Here is a 23,471-nt window from a genome sequence, read left to right on the forward strand (position 1 = left end):
CCAAAAGGAGCCCAAACTTCTGAATACCAGCACACTGCTGCCCACAGACATACTGAGCTTCTCTGAGTGGGTGAAGGAAATGAGGGGAGAAGAGCAAGAAGTGGTGAGGAAAGCTTTTTGTGGTTGTGTCCCTGGCCATGAAGGATGGGAATGACCTGTTTTTGTGTCACCATTTGAGTTAGGCATCCATGCTAAGGCAGGCATGTAGACATGGAGGCAGTGGGGAGACAGCCACAGTCCCAATGCCATTCTGCTCCTCCTGTGCCTCTTACAGCAGAAACCTAAATTACAGCCTCAGACGGGACACCCAGATTTACTCAGTTAAAATTAGACACGATGACTTCCATCCTGTGCGCTGTTTGGCTTCATATCAGTTGAAATATTAATTCTCTTCCTGTGACAGCACAGTGTTGCCATGGTATAGCTCTCACAAATTTATGGGAAAGGTATTTTTTTCTAGATAGAAGATATTTTAACACAGAGTCATCAAACAACTGCATATAAACATTATTCCTGTGGAAGGTGCAGCAAGAATGGTGGCACAGCATCCCCTGTGGCTGATGAATCTCCCAGCCCCCTGTTCAAAGGGAACCCTTTGCCTCTTCAGGCAGGAGGGCAGGAAAACACTGAGCAGGTCCCACTCAGGAGCTGCTGATGGTGGTAGCTACTTACTGAAAAGGACAGGAAAAAATATATATGCCTGTTTATAGCCCTGAGCACCTGCTCGTTCAAGAGCTGTTGAGGGTCTGACTCAGCTCCACAGTCCTTCTGAATCGGACGTATTGCACAGTCAAGGGATGACAGTGCTACAAGAACCAAATATGTGTCAGCCAAGAAATCCCTTCTGCAAGGACGATTTTCAGTTGGTGACATGCCACAAAATTATGTATCACAGTGTAAAGCAAATGAGAGCCTGCGTCTTTTTTTTTTTCTTCTTCTTCTTTTCCTGTTACAAATGTCATATACAAATTCATTTTTCTTTAAATGAAAAATCAAAGTAAACAGCATTTCATTGCTCTTACAAGAATAGCAGTCCAGCTGCTTTTTCTGCAGGTTACAGTTCTCTAGACTGGGGCAACCCGCTCAGACTGTTTGCTCTGAGCACCAGTTTTTGTCCTCTTGATACGAGGACTGTGGGAACCTACACTGTATCACTTAGACATCACAGTGGGATCCTCAAATCCAAACTCCTAAATTTAGAGAAAGATATGGAAATTGAAAACACTGCAATGAAGAGGTGTGGGATTTTTCAGGAGAAAAAAAAAAGTGTTGGAAAGCTGAGACTCAGTGAGAAAAGCACTTCTTTTGATGCCCATTTTTGTCAAAAACATTTGCGAGGGAGTCTATCAGTGGTGGTGAGCAGTATAGGGAGGTAAGAATTAGCACAGCTCTATGCTAAATAAGGTCCAGAGAATAGGCCATGCAGGATGAAAATGAAATTAAGACTGCCAAAAGTAGGGTCCTATATCATTCTTCGGTGGGAGGGACTCCACTGAAGCCCCTGTCATCACATGGCCATGATACACCAGGTGGGGCATCGTTTTCTTTTCTCCCTGCAACGAGGGGTTTAACATGGGCTAGACATGGACGTGGGGATGAAATGAGGAGCCCTCAGACACCTGAGCATCCACCTGCAAGGCTGACAAGTGCACAGGACCTGCAGGAGGGCCACATCGCTTCAGTGAATGTTGGCAGAAAGACCCTAAGGCCACGATGGTTGCATGTAGGCAAACAAGTACTGATGAGTCCCCTATCTCGCATGTAGACACCAAAATGGAAGTGTCTTAATCTCAAGAGGAGTCCCATCTGATATTTCATTTTCCCATCTGGCATTACTGTATTTTCAGTTACAGATTTGCTTCCTGTACAAAGAAAGTTGGGTTTTTGTTTTTTTCCCCATCTCCATTCCTAAGGAAAAAAACTCAACACCTCCAAATAGAACTTCTGCATTTTTCACCCCACGATTTTTACTCTACGTGTCAGTTTTGTTGGGCATTTTCCATATTTATGTCATGTGTATTTTAAATGATACACTCACTTTATTCTGATGATGTATGACATTCCCAAACATTTGGGGAAGGGGAAGATGGTTGGAAATCAGGAGTCTGTGTGGCTGTTCAGTGTCCACCCTGCTGCAGGCACAGCTTTGGTGTTGCCTTGTCCATGCATACAAGGGTTGGACCTCGAGCAAGTCACCGAGCTCCTCCGTGCTGTGCCTCAGCTCCCTGTCGCGTGGCAGCATTCCCACGTGTCTGCATTGACAGCTTATTGGATCTCATGCTTTCTGGACCAGGAATTTCTTGTACTTTCCCATGAGATTCTTCTAGTGTCATTTAGGAAAAAGCGATAAAGAGACTGGGAATATGCAGCTAAACAAAATGTTTACCCATTATCTCACTGATGGGTTCAGCAGCCTCTTGGCAAACCCAGCCTCAGCGGAAGGCGCAATCTGTTTTTCTGTGTTTTGGAGTTCAGTCTGACCTGTGGAGGGATTTTGAGAGAGAGGGGGGCTCTTGCTCCCTTCCCTTTATCACGTTTCATACCAGGCAGTGCACAGCTTCTCCCAGGATGAGCTGACACATGCCCCATACAAACCAATCTTGATGTCTATCCAAAGCCCTCAACGAGTGAACCATTTGGTAGGTCCTGTGGCCACACGACACCCCGTCCCCATTTTTAGTGCTTTTACAGCAAAATGTTGTAGGCTGAATGGATTGTTTGTTTGTTTCGCTGCCCAGATTCAAGAGAAAAGTGGTCGCTGGCGGCTTTCAGCTCTCAGGCCTCCTGCTAAAACATCCTTCCTGTACAAGTGGCAAAAGCAAGTGAAGGTTGAGCTGTTTTGTGGGGGTTTCTCATACAGCTGCAGATTGTTATGGGTCACTTGCTATTTCTAACATAAACCTCAGCTGCTCAGGGTGGCTGGAAGTGTTTGTGTTAATTACTGTTAGGCTGAGGTCTTGTCTGGAGACACAAGTTGTATTGCTTTAACGACGCTGGTACCATTAAAGCGGTGCAAATACCCTGAAGTGAATTCAGTTACGGCAGTATAAATGAGCTTGTTTATCTCATAATCTATGCTAGTATAAAGCACCTTTATACCCACATAATTGCACTCGCTAGGGGTTGTGCCAGTGTAAATGTTTGGGTACAAAAATCAATAACTGGCATAGCTAGAGGCAGCCGGCTGGCTGGGGGGGGGCGGCCGGCTGGATGAGCAGCGCAACATCTTCCAGACTGAATGCTCAGCTATTTTTGTTCTTAATCTATCATTCTTATCTTGACCTAGAAATAAAACTGAATAGAAAGGTGAAATCATCTCCGCGGCAGAAATAGGGGTCACAGGTGTTATCTCCTTCCTCCACCTCTGGTGGCCAGAGGATGAACAAGCTGCAGGAGCTGCGGGATGGAGGAGGTCCCTCCTGACCCGCACCTTGCACACAGGCATGGAAAGGGTCCAGTGGGCAGAAATATTAGTGAGGGCAGAGAGTGATGTAGCCTAGAAAAATAAAGGATTTGATTCAGAGCTGCTTTGCAGCTCCCAGACAGTTTCTGGGGCTACACTAATTTATGGCATAAGGCCACGCTGACAGCCCCAAATCTGGGAGTGCAGGATAGTCCCCTTCTGCTTCCCTCTGCCAGCTGTTTTTTATCTCTTGGGACACAGAGGGTGGGAGTCCTCTTATCAGTCTCCATAGGTATCCACACCTGAGCTGGTTCTGTAAACTGCCTCCGTAGTGGCTGGAGAGATAGACACCCTTAAGCTGCATTTTATCTCTTCTTAGCTTGGATATCTGAAATAAACCATATAAATCATTCTCAAGAAGTCTCCAGTTCTTTCCTTTCACCATACAGGGATATTTGGTAACTAGGAAAGAAGCAGGTGAGTGCAGTGAATCTGTCTGTACTCCTGAACCTGGATCCTACCCTGGTCTGGGGCACCTGCACTAACCCCTGGCTTTGAGAGGGGCTGCAGTGGTGTGACTCAGGAATGCTTACTGACATTTAATCCATTTATTAAAAAGACATTTAATCTTTCTTTTTTTGCCTTCCTGCCTATGACTGACCAAGCAAAATTATTGTCAGGCGTAGTGTGTCTTAGTGAACTTTTAATGAACTGTTGCTCGTTTCATTTTTTACTGAACTACTGTTTGCAATTTTCTTACTTTGCATTGTTGCCAATCTGACTGGGTTTAGTTCCACCTGCTCCTTACAAGCATTGCCTGTGGAAGAGAAACAGACACAGCAGGTTTGTGTGCCCCTGTGTGTGCACCACCACCACCATGCCTTGTGCAGCAGCGATCACGATCATCTGGCTGCTAACGGTGCGCTTAGCTCTGGGTGTTGCTGTAACCAAATATCAAATACCAAATATCATAGCCCTTTGGAATCCTGATGGGATGTGAGTTTTGTTGTTGATGTGATTAGGTCTGTGCCTCTCCTGGCTCTGATGGAGCCTTGTCCCAGCTGCCAAGTGGTCTCTGGTCTCTGCTCCCAGTGCCTGCACATCTCTGTGATGCCCCAACTCACTGGCTCCAAGCTGAATGCAGTATGTTGTACTAGTGTTAGCTTTGGGTTTTAAAGAAGCTGGCAGTGATTTCCTGCATTTTAAAAAAGTTTTAAATGCCTAATCCATTTTCCTGATTTCTCTGGGTTGGTTTTAATTTCACCAAGCACATCCTGGGGACCTAAAACAGGTATAACCTGATCCCTTTGGATCCTACAGGACCAGTTTCTAGATGTAGCACTGTGCTGTAAAAACAATGCTGCTAGTAAAATGAATAACTTGGTGAGTGAGAATGCCTAATTGATTCATCAAGGGTTGTACAGCATGAACACTAAAAGCATCGTCACACAATCCTGCTGTGAAATGCCACTCAGCCTCCTGCAGCAAATGCTCTGAACGTTTTAAGGAGGTACTGAATCTTACCCTTAAAAACACGTTTTTTCACTAGTGGTTTCTTCTTATTTGGAGATTTTCTGTCATATATTTGTATGATTTTTAGCCACACAGTGCACTTTTTATCCCAAAGAGGAATCTCAAAATTGATCTCATTCTTAAAACACAAACCTGAGAGACTGAAGATAAGAGTTACAAATGTGCTGCTGCTATGGTTTGCACCAGTCTTCAACACATTTTTAATTTCATAGCTAAGATTCCCTATCTGTAAAATGAGAGAAATCTGTTTAACCCATAGAGCAGTTAACTCCAAACCTCACGCTGGCTTTTGATGCTGAATTCATTGACATTTATGGAGTACAATGTAATCTTTGTATGATAGATGTTAAAGAATATGATGTTGAGGTTCTTAGACTTTCCTGGATTTTATTCCCTTTTATTATTTCTGAGGTGCCTCTGAAAAACTATAAAGTCATTGAGGAATGAAATTTTATTTCCAACTTTACAAAGCATACAGAGAACTGTGGAAATTTTAAGTAACTTGGTGTTGTTTTGAGTTCTATGTCTGAGGCAGTGTTATTCCCTTTACTACTGGATAAAAAAAAAAAAAAAAAAAAAAAAAACACTGATCTGTAAATCAACCCTTTGATGCAATACAACTGCCAGAAACCAAAACTGCTCTGGCTCAAATGATAGGCACTTATTCTGGCTGACAACTTATACTTTTAATTGGAAGCTACAGCTTTTGAGATGAATTGGACAGGGTGAAATCATCACAGTCTTAGATGTAGACAATGACAGAAGCCAGTATGTTCAGTTCTCTTCACTGAGGCTTGTAACGCACACAGAAAGCTGCTAATCTTACTGGATTGCGATTGAAGATATTTGCCCTTCACTGAATGATGAGCTTGCAATCACATTTTGCTGGAATAGTTCTTTGTACAAACGAAACTTAAATCAGAAGGAAGTTCAATCTCATTTCTTACTCTGTGATCAAAACCTTCATGCTTGAGCACCTTGTGGAGAGGAACATTAGGCTCACATTTCCGTAATCTTATTTATTATTCAAGATTTGTTCCTGATAGCTTAAACTACTGGGGAAAGAAAAAAAAAAAAAAAAAAAAAAGAAAGAAAGAAAGAAACAACACCCATCCAGCTTTAAAAATGAAAAAAAATGGTTCATTTTCACCACTTTGCAAAGCCTTTCATTGTAAAAGGGGAGCAAAGTAAGTAGAAAAGAACTGCATGCATCCAAAATCACCAAATCTTTCCACTTGTTCCCAGGGCTCGGACAACAATGCCGCTATGAAAATAGCTTTGAGGAGGACGAGCATGCTGGGTAATGAGATGCAAATGAGCACACCAAGCATCCCACTCTGCTTCAGAGCCTTTGTATCCAGTGGTGCAATAACAACTAGCTATTGAGTCATGATAGGTTAGTACAGAATAGATTTCTCAACGTGTGTGTGTATTATCCTCGTGCTTGTCCTCAGCTTCTGGTCAGCAGGATAGGGAAAAGTGGCATCTGCTTTGTAGAGAAGCTGGTAGAAAAGTTGTCTAGATTAAAACTTGCTGAAATAAGAGTGCTACAGGTAAATGATACAAAATTCAGTCCAAGACCTTCTGCAGGGATGTTTTAGAAGGATGTTTTATTTTATTTAACCTGTTCTGTAAGTTGGTTTTAGCTACTCACACTTTCATACTCAGGGCATGTGTCCAGTTGCTGTGGCCAAGATAAATTGCGTGCAAAGCTGAAATCCTCACTATGTCTCTTAGGTTCCTCCCAACTGACAATGAATTGAGTTTGGACAGGTCTTTTAAAGCATTTAGGGATTAACAGTTATCTTAGCATCAGAAGCTTGCTTTCTTCCATTTCTGTTAATCACGGCCTGTTGACTTCATCTCTCATCTTTGGTTTCTTTAGGGCCATCATCTGTCTTTCTCTTGGGATGATGGGATTTGTGTTGTCCTGTAACCTTGTTGCCCTCCTGTTATCAGACCACAAGTCTTCTGCTGACAAGTCGTCAGTGCTGGGACCTTATCAGTGCTCTCTGCCCAGATGTAAACAGCACATTCCTCACTTTACCAGTTTGCCTGCTGTCACTTACTACCTTGGTTTATTGACAAGGACCTTTCTTTTAAGCCTGACTGCCATTTCTTCTAGTGCTTTCACACACATATGTTTCCATTCCTACTTAACCCATATCCATCTTAAATATATTTCTGATAGGGATCTTTACAAGAGAGAGTCAGCTAAGGACAAAATTCGATTTACTCTGTTGGAAAGAAGAGAGAAGTGGCTTCAGTTGCTGCTTGGCCTCACGGTTCTGTCATGTAGTGCCAGGAGTGCCTCAGAGCTCCATCAGTATGACCAGGAGAGAAGCACAGGTGAGGCCTCATTCGAGTCACATTCAGCCCTCTTCTGGGTGGGTGAACAACATCATCTGTAGCCTTCGGAGGGTGAAGAAGTGGGATATGAAGACCTGTGTGCTAACTGAAAGTAGAAAGGAGAAGGTAGAACATAGAAAGAAGATGGAGCCGTAAAAGGAGTATATGGGCAGTGATAGATAAAATACAATGAGCCTGGGCTTCAGACAGAAAATAAAAAGAATGTGGTGGTTTTGTTCTCCAGCAGTAATATGTTGCAGCTCTGGTTGTGTTGGTGACACCCGGCCCTTGTTCCTCTGTCACCTGCCCCACCAGTGGCAAAGACTTGCTCAGCACAGTCTCACAGGATTGATGCAAGCCCACATCCTCTCACTTCTGCGCACCTCCTAGTTCCTCCATCCCTTCTACACTCTCATCCCAGTCCCCTCAGGTTCTTCCTCAGTCACTCAAGGAGCTATAAAGAAATCAGTGCCATTTTTAAAAGGCAGCCAGCAGGGTACAGTGCTCAGGGTACTGCCAAGACCCCAGGCTGAGCAACTTGGGTCTGCTTGTCCTTCCTCTGCTCCATCTGCCTGTACATGTGGAAGGATCCCTCCTCTCATCTGGTGCCTAACTGAGAGCTCTTTGCAATCAACTGATTCTGCTGCTCTTCCTCGGCCAAAGATACACTGGTACTCAGGGCCCACTACATTGCCTCTCTGATCTGACAGCTGCTCAGCAACGCTGACGTACTGGCCTTATTTTGCAGAGAAAAGCAGTTGCTGCTTCTGTTCCTGTCTCACTGTGCATTTTTGGTATTTGTTACGTGCTGAGCCACTAAGTGGGGGTCAGAGATAATGCTACATTTCACCTGCTGATAATAATTTAAATAAATCCCTGCACAGAGGAGTTAAAAAAGAAAGCAGAGGATCCATTTCATTCTTTAACTAAATGATTTTCTTTACTTATTTATCAATAAATTTTGGAAAATGCTTAGTGAGATCTTTATGAGATTGTTAGTTAATAATAATATCTTACCCTTACACAACTGAGTTTTTCCTTTATTGATCACAAGGCACTTTACAGAGAAAGATATCAATTATCCCAGTTTTATGGGATGGGAAACTGAAGCACAGAGACATCGAATGTCACATGGAAGGTTACAGACCAAGGCAGAGGGTGAGCTGGAAATAAACAGACACGTTTCTATATGGTCTCTAGGCAGGAGACCACCCTGGGAAGGGCAGTGGATCTTAAGAGTGTTGAGATATACATAGGTCTATCTGCGAGTTGTATGTCATGAAACAAGGCCATATATCTTTTCTACGAGGCTTCTTTCTGCAGCTCTGCGTTCTTCATTTGGATCAGGAAGGTCACCTCGCCAATGAATCATACTTTATTGGAGATGAAGATGAGATTTACTTGACCTGCGGAATCTGCAGTTAGCACAAGGCGCTGCTTTCCCAGCATGGGGGCTTTGCTGAGCGGGAGACAATTGCCGGGAAAGAAAGATCAACGCCTTCCTTCTGAGTGCAGTTGGAAGAAACACGGGCTTGTTTTCCCATTGTCAAGAACAGCACTCATTGAGGGTGTATGTGGAAAAACGCAAAATCATTTCTCTTTAAAAGGTAATGAGGGCATCTTGATGAGGAGGAAGAACTGACAGCTGTGCCCTGCACACCTCCACACCTCCTCCTCAACTGAGAAAAGCAAATACCAGGACTTCATCATGCAGTGACCTATGCATGTGTTACACAAAAGCGTACATTGGAGACTTGGTTGTTATTATTTTTTCCTGCCTTTGTTGTTATATCATAGCATGCCAAAGAAAGAGATTGAACAAGGCTCAACATGCAGGATGGGATGCGGAACATTTGCATAGCCCCTTTCCACTGAAAGTGGCACCACCTACCCCCACCTCCCATGTTATGTAAGTCTTCTTTCTTGCAAACAGTGAAATTAATTAGCATAAATTATAACTGGAGTCTAGTTAGGCTCTGTTGTCACTTTTGCAGAATTATGAGGCCTTTGTGCATAAAAAAAATTAAAGAAAATTGTATAATGATTATGTGTGCTGGTTACTAAGCTAGCCACCAGTTATATATATTTATAGCTATTCCTGCAAGTAATAATTACATGCTAATTATAACCCAAATAGAATTCAGTAATTTCTCCCTGAAAATGAAAGCGATTCAGGGGGATGTTAAAATCTCTGCTGAGGCATCGTATTAGCAATTAGGTTTTTAGGCAGCACTGCATTTTTTAAGAGCAGAAAACAAAAGAAGATACGAATGCCATTTCTATTCTTATGGTTTCATTTAAGCTTAAATAAAGGACATGAACTTTAAAAACCCTGATCCCGCAAACAGTGAACTTCCATGTGAAGTGTTTTAGGAGAGCTAAGCCCCTGCATGACAGTCCCTCAAGGGCATTCTCTCAATTGTTTCACAGCACGATGGCCCTAACAGATGACTCAGGCGGCGATGCCACTGCGGAGAAATTGCCCATCAGTTGTGCTGGAGGAGCCAGCACAGCTTGGGCACTTTGTGTATTATCGGTCTTTGCATTTTAAAATTGCAGCCGTGGGTTGCAGACAGTGTGCGTGGTGGTGGCTCCACCACCCTGCCCTGAGGGGAGCCTTTTTGGGGTGGCAGAAGCACTGGCTGCAGCCCACCTGAGTTCAGGCACTGTTTATGGTCTAAAGTGGCCAGGATCAAGTGGTGATTGCAGGGTGCCACAGGCAGCTTTGCAACTGTGTCCTGCTGTCCAGAGCTGTTTGGGATTTGGCTTCTACCCGGCGAAACACAGTTCACTGACATCACTCTTTTAGCAAGTAAAATAACAATGATAATCTCCATTCCAGAAATGTGAAAGAAGCGGCACCTTACATTGAACTCAGGCAGCCAGTAATTTATTGAGTGGTATTATCAAATCTTGGAGTTGAACTGTACAATTGGCAGATAACAAATGAAATGTCCATGATACAGAGCAGGCAGGCAGGAGCATGAAGAATAAGCCTTGTGGTCACAGTACTTTTCGTCTGACCTCTGTCATCTGCAAGGCTTTTGGACATATTTAGAAGAACAGTAAAATTAAAAACATTGAAATACACTTAAAATAGGATGAAAGTTCTCATATGTTTACCAGAAATAAATCATAGCAGCCTATCTTGATGTCACTGATAAGATAAACGATATTCTAAGAAATGTTGTATGTGTCATCCACGTGGACTTCAGTAATGCATTTGATATGGTTGCCCTGTGGAATTTATGAGGCATGAGGACATGGAGATTAATAGGAGAGTTGATATGTGCATATGGGTCTGACTAAAGAGGAAGTAAAAGTGATGAGTCTTGAAAGAGGAATTTGCATGCTGAAGGGCACACATTAACAAATTATTTCCAAGTATTGGCTAGACAAATGATCTTGTTCGGTGTTTCTGTCAGGGATGCCTGCTTCAGAAGTGGGTGTTTTCTCCCAACCAGAATTCGCAGGGGCCGGGGAAGAAAGAAGGAAAGAATGAATGCCTGAGGGTTCAAGGAGCAGAAATGGGATGAGATTCATTAACAGAGTAAAGGAAACACTGCACTGGGGGTCTAATAACAAGACTACCTCTCTCTGCTCACAGTGCATCCACTGGAGGCACTCATTAGGCTATTTCATGAGGCCTGTGGAGATGTTATCTGGAGCACGGTGTTTAGCCCCCATCCATCAGGTTAGGGGGGGGGGAGAGCGTGCTAGAACTACAGTGCAAGAAGGGCACTGGAAAATTCATTAGGTGAGAGGAAGCCAAAGGAGCTCGGTCGGTTTAGTTGCAGCTGAAGGCAGAGCCAAGGAGAAAGCTGTGAGTGATCAGGGGTTTATGGCCTAGGTTTGATCCGGGGTCTATGGCCCAGGTTTGCCCTCTGGCCCTCTCAGTGCCAGAAAGCAAAAGAATAAATAGGTGTAAAGTGCCCAGAAATGCACTTGGTCTGGAAATCAGGGGGTTCTGATGAGAGCAGTCATGTTCCCAAACAGCCTTCCAGGAGCAATGTGGGAACAGAAAACCTGACCTCTTAGAGAGAAAAGAAGTATTTATGAGAATGTGTACCTGGTGGGTTTGCCTGCAGGAGCTGAAGTCTGCACTTACTGACTTTTGAAGGGAAAAAGGGAAGTCCCTTTCAGTCCTCTGTTTCACAAGGCTGAACAGACTGTCACACCATAGTGCCATTTTAAACATAATTTAAGAAAAAAAAAAAGCCAAAAAGCTTTAACAGCGTACTCCAAGTTCTTCATTAAAGTAAATGTTTGCTTTGCATTTTATGCAGAGTTTTGGTATTTTCAGTGAAAAGCAAAGAGAAGTCTCACGAGAGACAGAAGGGTCAGCTAAAAAGGAATTAAAAGATTTTTCTTCAGCTCCTTCTTCACTTTTTTTTTTTTTCAGACATAACTACGTGTTAGAAAACATAACTGTTTTTAAAAGCAATCGTTTTTTATACATAGCTTGCTTCAAAGAGGTCATTTCACTCATTGTCACCTCCGGAAAAACAATAAGGCAGCAGTCATTCACGTAATTGCACAGGCTTGCCTGCTGTGTTTTTTTTTTTTCTCTTGTTCAATGAAGTATCATTCATTTAGATCAGAATACAGCCTTCCTAAATTAGAGGTTTACATGTGTAATTATATAAAATGATATGTTTGTTTACATCTCCAAGTAAAATTTACATCATTTTCTATCATTTATCTTTGAAATTCAATTTCATTTTGTCGATCCCTAATTTATTGCAGGAGATGAATGTGCTGTTAGAGTGTTTACAACGCCTCTCACTGCCTGTGGGTAATAAAATTACCCTGGTTATTGCAATTCATTTCTGCATTTCTATGGTCAGGAATACTTGATAGTTCTACTTTCCTGAATTAGGTTGAAAATCCTGATGCTATTTGTTTTGGCTGCCTTGTTTTTTCTATCTAAAGTCCTAAATTTACTTTCATACTATCAAAGAGCAGTGGGACAGTTGACAGATGATGGCTCTATTTCTGAACAGCTGTGTACTCTTCTCTGTGTTCAGGATATGTAGGCTGTATTCATACCTTTGTGTATACTGTTAATAAATATTTGAGATTTCTAGAAAACTCATCAGTAAACCCATACATTCCCATATGAATTTCTGCAAAATCAGCCTGAGGAAATGAGTGGTGTGTATAACCAGTTGCTGAATTTACAGAGAATTTTTGGAAAAGTAGTGTTTGCTTTAGCAGTTCCTTTTGTCTGTTTAACTTGTTGGGTTAAAAGGCCCATGTTTTCAGCAAACAATCCCAAGGCATTTTTCTCCCCAAGCAAAGCTTTCAAGGGCAGCTTTACAGAAAGTTTCCTTTGATATCTTCATGTGCTTTTCCTTCTGTATTCTAGTTCTTTACAATGTTTGAGAAAGATTGGGAAGCACATCTACTTTGGACTGTGGCAAGATAGTGTCTGTGTTTTAGGATAAGCATCTAGTGAGGCACAATACCTCTGCAGAGAACCCTCTCTAATTTTATTTTTTTACTTCCATTTCAAAACTGATTTCTGTGAAGACGGAGATCAGTATCTTAATCAGGAGACAGTTTTCCCCAATAACCAGATATTAGAAAAGCTTCTAGCCAAGACCTTGGCTAACCCATCTACACCATGCCGTGTTGATGTAATGGACAAGCCCTGAGATTTATGGTCCTGCGCTGGCCTGGCTCTTCTGGGAGAAGACCCCAACACCATAAATGAAGAAGATGTAAAGCATGCTCTGCTATGACTTGTAGCTAGGCAGTATGTTCCGAGGCAAACAGTACGTTCACTGATTTTATAAATAGGCATGGCAGAAGAAAAACAAAAAAAAAAGTGATTTAGTAATGAGCAGTAAAGCATGCAGTAAATTGTATCTAGTTAGAATTTCTGGGGAAGGGGAGGAAGTTGCTTTCCTACTCATCTTTGTATCTCTATGAGATATTCAGTCATTGGCTTAAAACTGAGGAGCATATTGGGCTTCTTTTACTTTAGCCTACTTGTTACCTGTTACATAAATACTTTTTCATATCTCATCTAAATCAAGTTTGGAAATGAGATATTAATAAAGGAGTTCTTTAAATTTTCATTTTCAAAAAATGTATGCTTTATGCCATAAAATTTGCAGTATTTCCAAAGACAGCAGTAAAATATGCTGTCTTTCCGTAGCAGGTTCTGTTATCTTTTAAGCAGTACTTCAGGACACAGCTCAGGTAAGGTTATCCATCTACAGGTTGAATGAAAATAATTTAATTTCCTAAGGAGAAGGCTATTGAACTCTCCTTGGCTTCATAGCCATATTAGGGAAATTCAATCTGTGTTAGAAAATAGCCTGTGGCAAACTGATTTTTGGTCCCAAAGTGCCATGGTATTGAAAAATATGTGAATTTCTTCTAAGCCAAAGGTCAGTTTAGTTCAGGATCACACCTGCAGCCGTGAGCCGGTCTGGACACATAGAGAATAAGCATCAGAAGAAGCAAACGTAGCAATGTTTCCCTCTGTGCACTGTTCAAGTGATTCAGTGCTTAGAAGTTTCCTCTGCCATAGGCTTCGTGTATAACTGACCTTCGTGAATTTTTCTTCGGTGACTCTCTTAAGTCCAGGGATTAATTTGTTTCTGACACAAAGGTTTCAGACAACCAATATATATTGAAAGAATGAAAATTGGTAAACCTCAGAGCTAATATACCTCTGTAAAAGAGTATATTTTAGGATAATTTTTAACATTCACTCATTGTGTATGTTACATGGTATGCATACCATATGTATGCTCAAATATTCAACTGTATATACAATGCATATATATGTATTTGTATAATATTGTCTATCTCCGTAAGCACACAAGACACATAAGGATTTCTCATGAGACTCTACCTGGAGTGCCGTGCTCAGGCCCCAGCACAAGAAGGACATTGACTTGTTGGAGTGTTGGAGTAGGTCCAGAGCAGGGCCACAAGGATGATCAAGGGGCTGGAGCACCTCTCCTATGAAGACAGGATGAGAGAGCTGGGGGTGTTCAGCCTGCAGAAGAGAAGGCTCTGGGGAGATCTGCCAGTATCTAGGGGCCTACAGGAAAGCTGGGGAGGGACTCTTTGTTAGGGTGTGCAGTGATAGGACAAGGGGGAATGGCTTTACACTAAAAGAGGGAAGGTTTAGATTCAATATTAGGAAAAAATTCTTCACTCAGAGGGTGGTGAGGCCCTGGCATAGACTGTCCAGAGAAGCTGTGGATGCCCCATCCCTGGAGGTGCTCAAGGCCAGGCTGGATGGGGCTTTGGGCAACCTGGTCTGGTGGGAGGTGTCCCTGCCCATGGCAGGGGGTTGGAGCTGGGTGGGCTTTAAGGTCCCTTCCAACCCAAACCACTCTGTGGCTCTATGATTCTATGATTCATTTGTATGAGTACGCTTCTTTGACAGAAGAGAGCTAACTGAAGGCAGAACATGGATTATTCAGTTGGAAAATCCCAATTGGCAATTGGCCACTATAATTAAAGCATTGAAATCTGAATTAGCAAACAGGTTTGCAGCTCTCCACATGCCATCACCATTTCAGTCTCCAAGAGCAATTGTGAGTGCCTCGAATTTTCCAGAAGAGAAAACAAAATGTTCTGGAGATGTGTTTGAGTCATTGCCATGTTGGTGAGCAACGCCTACCCAGCTCATCCATGCTGCTCTTAGATAGAGTCGTCGGATGCCTGTTTGTCTGGGAAGGTGCAAAAGGTTATAGACAATGTAATTGTGTCTTTTTCAGTTCCAGCCAGTTTGTATCCCTTGGTCTGCCCCTGCTGCCCAGGATGCCCCTCTCATTTTTCTTAATTATGGTGCTCGTCACACTGATGTTTCAGTTCTTATCTGCCATAATAAACCTATTATTCCAGGAGTTTGAGCAGTTCATAGTGAAGGTTAGAGAAAGTAATTGGTGAAATGTCTAGACATGCTGGCCTGTATAACTGTTAAGAAAATAAAGAAATGCTTAACTTTTCCAGCATATAAATTAAAGCTTATGTACATTGTCTACACTGTCTGACTAGTTGATAGTTTATGGACTTGATAAAATAGTGTTGCCTATTAAATATAGGATCCTCGGATAACAATATTTGGACTAGTGAAGTTTTGGCATTATTTCCCCCAGCTTTAGTTGTCACCTTCACTTTGATCAACATCAAGTGTTCAAGGCCAGGTTGGATGGGGTTTTGGTCTAGTGGGAGATGTCCCTGCCCATGGCAGGGGGGTTGGAACTTGATGGTCCCTAAGGTCGCTTCCAACCCAAACCATTCTATAATTGTATAAAATTTGACAAATCTCTAAGATTCTGACCCTGCTTGCATATTACCTTGCATTTCTTGGCAAGTTAATAACAAAAATTACAATAAACTTAAGTATCTGTTTTAGCTTCAGACCATCACTTACATTTTAGTACTGTCCAATAGAAATTATGATACAGATTGGCAAAAGTGGTAGAATTTAAATTAAATTTTGGAGCTATGGTTGGATTTAATAGCAGTATCACAGCCTTCTGAGGAAGGAATAATTTGGATATACAAATGCAAATATGCATTTTGAAGTGAAAGATGTTGGCCTTAAATTACATTTGATTCTAAATTTGTTTTCCTTGCTTTGTTTATGTTAAATAAACTAATAATTTTGTGCCTTTTTTCATGTATTTTTGACTAAAAAATGCAAAGATTACAGTCATTTAAGCAAATTCTTAGCTAGCATAAATTTGCAGAGCTGCTTTGATTGCAGTGGAGTTGCACTAGATTGAGCCTACTACCTGCATATCATCAGAAAGCAATGAATGCTGTGGGATATTACTCAGATAGAGACATTTGGCTTAGCCACATCTTTAAGCATCCAAGCAGAACTACAGTTCAAAAAAAAAAAAAAATCACAAAAGACTCAGTTTTAGACAGAACATCATGCCTCTTCTGAATAATAAAACATATAAACTCAATAGAACCTATAAGCTGCTGCTCCTCTTTAAGGTTTGCTGGCTTTATTATTAATAAAGATACTTTTTTATAAAAATAATTCTAAAGGATTCATCATACTATTGAATTCATAACTATTCCTGACTTTATGTCGTCTTCATTCTGCGTATATATAAACATACATGTGCATGCCTCCACAGACACACATATCTGCAACTAATTCTAAGACATGATGATCAAGTTATCATTTAGTAATAAGTTAAATTTCCTCATTTGCTCACTAGAAACGTCATGCTTCACTCATTTCAAATGCAAAGTTAACTCATACAGATTTTAATCTTTCAGTGAACGTTTTATTTTTTTCACCTTGCATTTGCAGTGCACTTAAAGCATTTTGCCAAGCGTCAGTGCTAAGTGTTGTTTAAATGTCTTGAGCACATGTCTGAGCCCTAATAACTGCTGATTCGTTTCCAAGATGATGCATTGGCTGAAAATTGGGTAGGCTGATGTATTGGTGAAAGTGTCAGGAATTCTTAGTGTTGGTCCTGTTCTTTTCTCTGTATTGCTATGGCTGTACCTAAGCTGTGAGCAGGCCTGCCTTCTTGCTCACACCACTTCTTCAGCTCTCTCATGGAGGTTATAAGGCAGTGTGGTGAAGGACAGTGGAATTTATTCTCCATCTACAGGCTGAGTTTCCTTTTTGAGGGAAAGGTTGCAGAAAAGGATGATAGTCCTATCTAGTGTAGAGTGAGGGGCTGGAAGGGTGTTCTGCAGTCAGTGTTAGCTGGGAATTGTGTCCTGCAAGCCAAAGGGACATATTCTGCAGGGCGAGCTTATTCATCTTCCATCATTTCCAAACTCTGTAACAGGAGAAGAGTAACAGTTCATTTATTTAGGATGGGAGAAGTGCTCCAGTATCAAAAGTAAGAGGTTTTGTAGAAAAGCAAACTATATAAGAACAGTTATCTCCAGGCTGAAACACCAGATCAAGCAATGTTTTGGAGTTTGACAAAATGGCTCTGTTACATGGCCAGGATGCACAGAGAGTTTTAAGTCAGAAAACTGTCCAGTTTTTCTCTTAAATGTCGTGGCTGTTCTTCAATAATCATCACAGTTATAAGTATCTCCTGGACCTATCAGGACCACAGTGTTTCACTGGAAATTTGAGGGGAACCATCTGAGAGGTGTGGTATGCTTTCTGAAGTTTATTAGTGGTTTTGCTATTTTGTGATAAATGCCTGCTATATTTCCCAGCTGGCTTTGGACAGTTGACCAGATGGTGTGTCTAGAAGAGCTATGGCACAAACTGAAGATGGGGAAAAAAAGAAATGGTCATTTTTCATCATTGTCCCCTTGTGATTTTATATCATAAACTGCAGTACATCCTAACTTCATTTCTTTGGGCTTATTTTTCTCTGTGAGTTATTTTCTTTAGATAATGTCTTCATATCATAACAGAGTATGACGATTTAATCCAGTTAGAGAAGAACTAAAGTTGGTACATATTCCCTTGTGCAAAACCAAGTTTCTCTCAGTTGCCCCTGGATCTGTAAAAGAAAGTTGTACATCCTGCTAAATATTACTTTTATTATGAATTTGTGGCACGGGGTAATGAATACAGAAGGGACACAGCAATGTTCTCATAAAACTCATGAAGGAACTGGTGTGGTAAAGCTATAGGTTGTCTTAGACAGAATTCCCTGAAATACAGTTTTATAATCTAAAAGGAACAACTTCTTACTTGTATCAATACATGACCACAATTAAATAAGTATTAACAAATAGCTATTATTTTATGTATACATGTATGTGGCTTTAAGCACCACTGTTGTGTAGAAGGATCTACGAATGACTTCAAGAACATCTGTGGAGTAGTCCAGAGACTGCAGTGGGGCAACCAAGAAGATCAGATGGGAGAATCCTCCAGAGTACAGGAACCAAAACTAGAGACCCCTCTGCAAATGACCAGTTTGTTGTAACAACCTAATGAATCTGCCTGTAACTGGTAGTTGTAGGTAGAGCTTGTATGTAGAGTTAATGCATATGCAAGAGTACAGCAGAAGCAATGAGTTGTGCTAGCACCATTCTTCAGGATCAGGTTTGCAGAACTGCTTGTGGTGGTATCCTGTGTTGTAGAGCTCTGTATTTATGCTGCCTGACACTCATCAAAGACAACTGCATTTTAGTATTCAGTCCAAGGTTTTGTTGTTTCTGTTTAATTGGCCTGGTTATCTGTCCTTCAGGTCTGGCTGCTAAATCTCGTTACTACATCTGTTAAGATCTGCTAATTTTAAGATATATGCACTTTTGTTGTAGAGACTTGCCATATGTTCATACACCTCTTTTAGAAGTAAATCCTGTTCTGCAGGCGCTCTGACCGTTATGGCAATCCAAAAGGCTCTAGACTGAAAAAAAGAAAAAAAAAATTAAAGAAAAAAAAAAGAAAACAAAGAAAAATCCCAAACCTATAATGGTAACAGCGATTCTGTGAGACTGCTTTAGTTCTACCAGTGAAAGACAAGTACTATAAATTCTGACAGTTAGTGATGCTCAGTGTCAGATGTTAGCTCTTGGTCTTCAAAACAAATGTGAAATCCTTTGCCTGAAGGAGATGATAAGGACAGAGAGCTTCTATGATTTAAAGCATTGCTTGGGCATTCGGTAGTTTTTGTTTGTGTTTTTGGTTTTTTTTTTTGTTTGTTTGTTTGTTTGTTTTGGGGGGGAGACTGGATGTTAACTAATATTCAACATACTAAGTACCCTAAACATTTCTTATTTAAAAGGAAGGTAGATGTAGTTCATAGTGGCATATTAAGGAGGAAAAAAATGGAAGATGGTGTAAAAATGATCATATTCCTTACTGTGGTTAGGTCATGATAAATGTCCCTAGTGACCATGCGTGGGACAAAGAAGATTATTTCACAATTGAATTCTTTCATTTATCCAATTATTGAGGCTAAGCTTCTTTTATAACTAAGAACTTCTTCCTTGTATCTTTGCATTCTCTCTAGACATGGGGGATCTTGTGTGAATGACACCAATTTGTCATCCGTTCTGTCATGTCTGTTAAAACTCATGCAGTGAGTAGAAGTCTCCCATATGGTGTAACTGTTTTGAATACTTACAATTGCTCAATGCAGGAAATACCAGTTGTTTCGCTTTTTCAGCCTTTTGCCAGCACCTTGTTCTTCCATGTAATAATATTACAGAGATTGTTGTCACAACCCACTCTGGTGTCTTTGACCTCCCCTTGGATGTCACTTCTGTATTCTGGTAGATCTCATTAGGAGCCTGAAATATTGGAGGCAGGATGGACTTTCCTTTCCATTACTTCAAGTAATGCTTCACCTTTTTTTCACAATGTGTTTTACCCCCCTTTCTGACCAAAACAGATGAAGTGATCCTCTAGGCAGAAGGTGACAATGTATGAGGAGCAGTAGCTGTAGAAGCCTTCTGGGACTAAAGGCGTTATGTAGATGTAAGAGGTTGTTGCAACTCTTTTCTGAAGAATTCAGGGTCATCGTGGATATGTGTTTGGATGAATATCTAATCTAATTAAATAACTAAGTCTTATAGGGAATCCATGAAATATTTATCTTCCTTGGTAGTCTTGCAGAGGAGGAATTCTTGAGAGCTACTTTGTCCACTGGCATTGTCTCCAAAAACTTACATACCTATAGGAAAACTTGGTCCCTTTACTCTTGTCAGAATCTATCACGAAATAGACAAACAATTCATTTCCCTATCCAAAGAAACACTTTGTAGGAGGGAAAACTCAAGTCTAACCTTTAAATCTTTACCAAAAAAAAAGTAAAAAAAAAGTTGTATTCATAGAACAGTATGCATTACTTTTCTTGAGGGAACTTTGGAAGTTCTTAATTTTCTTTACTTGGTATAAATCTCACAAGAGGTTAATCATTTGTGAAAATGCATTGCTTTAAAAGAAAAGATATCTTGATCATCCTCATGTAAAAGGGTACTTTATTTTAAAGACTCAATTTGAGCATGGAACAAATTGATGAAATTGTGGTACAAAACCTTTAATGCATTAGAATGATTACATTTGGAAATCATTATGTATACAAGTAGTTATTACAGAAATAACCTTCTTTGTCAAGTATTCTTGGCATGGAAGTAATCAGCATCCTATCCCATTAGTTGTTTGAGAACTCTGAAATCTTTAATGAGTTTTTTTACGGAAGGATTTCAGTCAAATGCAAATGATTCATTGAAGCACTTAATCATAAGACAAATAGTGATTCTTTAGTAAGGTGTTTTATTCAGTGTAATAAATGTAGCATGTTAAGTGTAGATACACAGCTAACTGTTTTTCAGTTACTTTTCTCACAGCTATTTTCTTTTAAGATTTATTGTTAGTCAGAAAGTCATAATGGCTGTGCTGCAAAAGAAAAGGCTTGACAGATGTCAAGAAATCTGTGTCTGATATAGCTTCAAATAGATTTTTTCCTTTTGAGTGTTTGAAAAATGAATTTGTTTCTTCTGGTCGATAGAGACATATATTTTTCAACAGGTATTGACAATCAAATATCATCCTCTTTTCACAGGTCTGATTACAACAACATCAAGAAAATTGGATCGGGAACAGCAAGCAGAGCATTTTTTGGAGGTAAGATTAAGTGGAAAATATATGTTAAAAGGTTAACTGATTTTTGTAGTTTAAAATAACTTCTTCCTATGCCAGGAGAGTGGAATTCTCCCTTCTCTCAGTGTTTGACAGACACACACAAAGATGTGTGCCTGATTATATGGAAGTAATAATACATCTTGCAATTCACAAGCTCAGGAAAAAAATGAACAAATATGAACAACATTTGTTTTCCACCTCAAATCTGCTTCACTTACCTCTTTTATTGTAGCTTTTACATTTTATTTTTAACAGAACTGTAGAATATTCCAGAGGAAAATACTTTTTCTAAAATTTGTGGCATCACCCCAACCCTGGCAAGATTTGCATAGGCACTACTTCATACACCCTGCGTAGTCTGCAATTTGTGTACCAAACTGTTTCCAGCCCCTGAAGTGAAAAGTTTAAAATTTGAATCTCAAGTCTAAGAATATTTTTTTGGATGAAAGCCAACTTTGACCTTTCTCACTTTCACTGCATCATCAGAATCAATGTATAATTTCTTAATTTTGTTTATTGGCACTACCAATGACAATTTTCAAGTAAAAAAAAAATGTTCTCTAAGTATCAACCATATTCTTGGTCTAATCTTAACAGAAAGTTTTTCTTTATAAATAGCTCACATGTTGGATATAGAGTGATATATTTGTATACTAGTGGTATTACTACATGTGTTTTCTTCAGCATTGCTGTACACCATAGTGTGTGTTGTTTTTTTTTTCCTTTGGGTAGAAGGTCCATGACTTTTTTTTTTAATCGATTTGTGAAATAAGAAATTTGTGATTCATAGTGGTGCAAATGAAATAAAACTATATTGTCCCAAACAATCATTCCTACTATATATTTTAGGAAATACTCTTCAAATCCATACAAGTTAAAAAACATCCAGACAAAATAGTTCCCAATGCAATCACTGTTTGGCAGTAAAATGCAGTAAAATGCACGTTTATCTATTCTATGATTATTTTAGTTTGTTATAAATCCAATATTATTTTTGTGTAATGGAGAACACAAAAGTGAAGGGTTAATTTACTACTGTACATGGCTTTTTTTTTTTTTCCTTGATAATACACTGTAGATTCCCACACATTCCAGGCCATAAATAAATGGAAGGAATAAAAGGATTTTGCCCTTTTTAGGATTTATTACACTGGAAACTGTTAAGTAATCATGTGTTCAAATAACTGCAAGCTTTCCAGTTTATACTGTTAGAGAAGATCGTAAACTGAATGAAATTAGCATTGATTTTGAAATATATCTATTGATGAAAATCTTAGGTCTATAAGTCTCTTTCACATTCATGTGCCTCCCTAAGAGCTCTGTGAAACATGCCAAAATCACACTTGCCAGAGGATTCCCATAGCGATGGGAAAGTGTTACTATTAATAGCAAAAAAATAAAAATAAAATAAATATAAGAATGAAGCTGTAGTTGACAATATAATACATGCTAATGTATTCTTTCCTCTGTTTTTTGTCTCATCTGAAAAAAATAATGGTGTATAATATTCTGAAGACTGAAGACACAGCAGAAGGAAAGTAAAGTCATAGGTTGCTCCCAGACTTTCGAATGGGGAGCAGTAGAATGGGGAGCAGTAGAATGAAACGGAGGGCAGGCTGTAGAGCAGAGAAACTGCTGAACGTGGAGGTTTGTGACAGTCTCCTGGAGAAGCAGGGATGGGACCACATTTTTGTAAAGCCAAACTGGGAATGCTGTGTGAGAAAGGGAACCACGCAGTGGTGGAGACACAACCTCAATGGCCAAATGGATCTTTTGAGCTGCTAATGAAATGTCTTGGAAGTTGGGTTCCCTGGGATCAGAGCAAACTCGCTGCTGGAGATTCAGAGCTGGGCTGGCTGAGGTGTGTGCATTCTTGTGGCACTCTCAAAACACATTTTATAAAATGCCTGGCTCTGGCTCTGTGTAATTAACCCCCTGGGTAGGCTTTAATTGCCAAGACAACCGCAGTCTCCCAGTAGTACAGTATTTCCCTTTCAGCTTCATTTCATACCCTCCTTGCAGTAGTCTGTCTGCTCTATAAGACAGCAAATGTGGTTCCCTTTGAAAAGCTCTGATAGGGCTTGACCTGACAACCCCTGGTCCCTTATGCCCAGTGCATGTGCAAGGCATTGACAGACCTTTTCTGGATACAACTTGCTAATTATTTTTAATAAGCCTGTGTTTTTTTTTCCCACTTGAATTTGACATGGATGCTATACTACACTGGCCAGTATTTACTGAGCAGATTCCATTAGTGACAGCATTTCCACTTCATTGCAGAAGTTATTCAGAAAATTAGGTCAAATAACACGGGAGATGTTAGCCCTTATAATTCTGTGTAGTGCCATTGCTCATCTCCAGGTGATGGCATAGGGGTGACTCTTCTGGAGTAGCCTGTCCCTGTCCATGTTGGAGAAAACAGGAATTCCCAGCAAGGGCTGTATGTGTATTTTTGTCTGCCAAGGTTGGAAATGTGAATCTAAATGGCTGCACTTGTAACTACACAAGAAATCTCTAGCAAAGCAAGTTCTGAGCCCAGATCTTCCATCCATCACTTCTTCCTTCCTCCTTGAATTCCCTTCTCTGAACAGATCTGTCTGTGTGACTTTTCTAATG

The 23,471-nt window shown here is 40.4% G+C and overlaps 1 protein-coding gene across 1 annotated transcript in view; it reads left to right on the forward strand.

Annotated features, from left to right (window-relative positions):
- Positions 1-23,471, forward strand: part of FAT3 (FAT atypical cadherin 3) — a 408,669-nt gene that overhangs the window by 230,185 nt on the left and 155,013 nt on the right. Inside the window, exon 5 of the mRNA XM_084532289.1 lies at positions 20,776-20,837. Within this exon, the coding sequence (XP_084388415.1) occupies positions 20,776-20,837 (62 nt within the window). The remainder of the gene's footprint in view (positions 1-20,775; positions 20,838-23,471) is intronic.

This window comes from Aythya ferina, assembly GCF_964211825.1.
Source record: "Aythya ferina genome assembly, chromosome: 1".
In the NCBI taxonomy this organism is placed as follows: Eukaryota; Metazoa; Chordata; class Aves; order Anseriformes; family Anatidae; genus Aythya; species Aythya ferina.